The sequence below is a fragment of the Lactuca serriola genome, chromosome 9, assembly GCF_051521515.1.
Source record: "Lactuca serriola cultivar US96UC23 chromosome 9, Lser_US96UC23_V15, whole genome shotgun sequence".
Classification (NCBI taxonomy): Eukaryota; Viridiplantae; Streptophyta; class Magnoliopsida; order Asterales; family Asteraceae; genus Lactuca; species Lactuca serriola.
Window position 1 is genome coordinate 112,415,732 of NC_136416.1, and position 2,315 is coordinate 112,418,046.

Sequence of the window (2,315 nt, forward strand, 5' to 3'; positions counted from 1 at the left end):
CTGAAAAAATAACTATTTTTTAAAAAGTAAATTAAATAATCACTTTTATTAATAAGCTATTTTATAAAGTCACTTTAATTAATATCTCTTAAATTAATACTAACACATATAATTAATTAACTAATAAATCTGTCTTTCCCGTTGGATGCCACCAACATACTTTAAATAATTAGGCATACAACGTGCCCTCATTATAACGGTAACCTGGAAATTTTATGTTTTACTAAATCAAACGACTTTACGCATACTCAGTCCCCTCATCCAACGGTTCTGCATACAGATGATTTGTACTTTGTAGGGCCCAGATTCTTTCTTTCGTGTAAGCATCTAACTCGGTGTCACGCTGGATCATTTCACGCGGAATCTTAAACAAGAAACAAACGGTCGTGATTTCATCTCTCCAAAAACCGACTTACACCCTGTATATAAACCCTCCTCCTCCGTATTCTCTACCACTTTCATCGTTTCCAAATTTCTCTCCATCTCTCAAACTTTATCCTCTATCTACACTCTCACATTACATTCAATCCGTATTCGCTTTAAATTCATAACAATGGCGTCTTCTACTTATGTTATGGTGGTCTTGTTTGCTTTGATTGCTGGATCTGCGTTGGCTCAGTCACCCATCGGATCTCCGATGGTGTCACCAACGGCATCTCCGACTGCGTCGCCTCCGTCGCCAGTTACAGCTCCTCCTACGAGCTCTCCGACCTCATCACCGACTGAATCGCCTCTAGCATCTCCACCAGCTCCTCCTACTCGTCTATCTCCCAGCGGCTCTCCGTCGTTGTCTCCTTCTGGCTCACCTGTTCCGACCGCTTCTCCTACTTCACCGCCGAACTCCGCTAGCTTGAACAGACTCGCCGCCGGATCTGTTGCCGTGGTTGCCTTAGCTGCTGCTTTGGTTATGTAGAGATCTGATTTTGTGGAGAGATTTTTCATGGAGATTATCATTCTTGTGATACTTTTACTTTTGTTCATTATTTTTAATTCTTATTATTAGTCGGTTGTAGGTTATTATTCCATGTCTATTTTACTACGAGTGCATAGGCTTTTATGATTTTACTGATCATGTTATTATTGTTATATTAATGAATTCTTTCGTTATGATTATTCTCTTTTCAATTATTTCGTTACATTTTCTATTAGTTGAATACTTGAATTAAAACAAGAAAAAGCACCTCTAAATGTGCTGAAAATTGCTTAATTATGTTGCATTATACAATAGAGATCTAAATTTTGTAAAATATCCAACAAATAAATTTGAAAATTAGGGTTTAATGCATTGATAACATTTTTATCCTAGTGCACTAACTTGATAAACATAATGCGTTTCCTTCATGGTTACTTTTGTGGTTGATGACGTGGAATATAATGGTAAGCTGTGTTAAAGGTGGAAAAGTGTCGTTTTGCACTAAAAATACGGATAGTGGTCGGTCTGGTTTTGGGTTTTCTGTGGTGTTGTGTCAGGTATGTGTGCGGAGTACAGCTGGACATGATAGAAGCCCATGTGCAAATTGCCTTTATATCTTCACAACAAGGAATACTTTTTGTTTTGGATTAATGAACACTACTTCACTTTATTAAATTTGTGAAATAACGTTATTTATTTATTTATCTATTTATTTGTTTTATAATAACATGTTGCCATAGTTTAAATTAAAACAAAATCACGCAGTTAATTAATTAAGTTGAATATAGTTGATGAAATGTTTACTGTTATATTGTTTGGAAAAACAAAAACAAACGATAAAAGTTGGAGTTACTCGATACATTTCTAAGGATTTTGATTTGTTTGTAGATCCTTCAACACGGTTGAACGAAATATGCTTGAACGTGCTAAATGTTGATTGATTCGGAGGCGAGTTAAATTACCAAAAATTTACGAAGTGACTATGACAATGCGGGTTGATCTTAATAATACATTCAAAAAATCAGGAGATCTAATAAAATTCTAATTGCAAGGATTATAGGTTAATAAGTTTGTAATTTAATTATATTTCTCTCAAACTTTTGGTTTATAAGAATAATATTACGGTATATATTCTGTGGAAAATTTTAAACATATGGTCCAATTAAATATTCGATTGCTTAAACCTTTATATAAGTGCTGTATGTGGTAATAGATGATGTGATGAAGTTTTGTAAGACTACGATGCAAACGTTGAAGTTTCTTTATGATGCATCTTAATCACTATTCATGGTCGGTCATTTTTTCATGTTTGTCATTACTAAGATATATGTTGTTTTTGGAACGGAAAATATCGTTTTAATTCAACCAACTTATCATGTTTGTTTTAAAAGGTCATTTGATT

The 2,315-nt window shown here is 34.2% G+C and overlaps 1 protein-coding gene across 1 annotated transcript; it reads left to right on the plus strand.

The window, feature by feature from the left end:
- The first annotated feature begins 444 nt into the window (after positions 1-444).
- LOC145076828 (uncharacterized) lies at positions 445-1,113 on the plus strand. Its single transcript, XM_079022629.1, has one exon. It carries the CDS (start codon positions 554-556, stop codon positions 911-913), a length of 360 nt encoding a protein of 119 aa, XP_078878755.1. The 5' UTR covers positions 445-553; the 3' UTR covers positions 914-1,113.
- Positions 1,114-2,315: the final 1,202 nt, after the last annotated feature.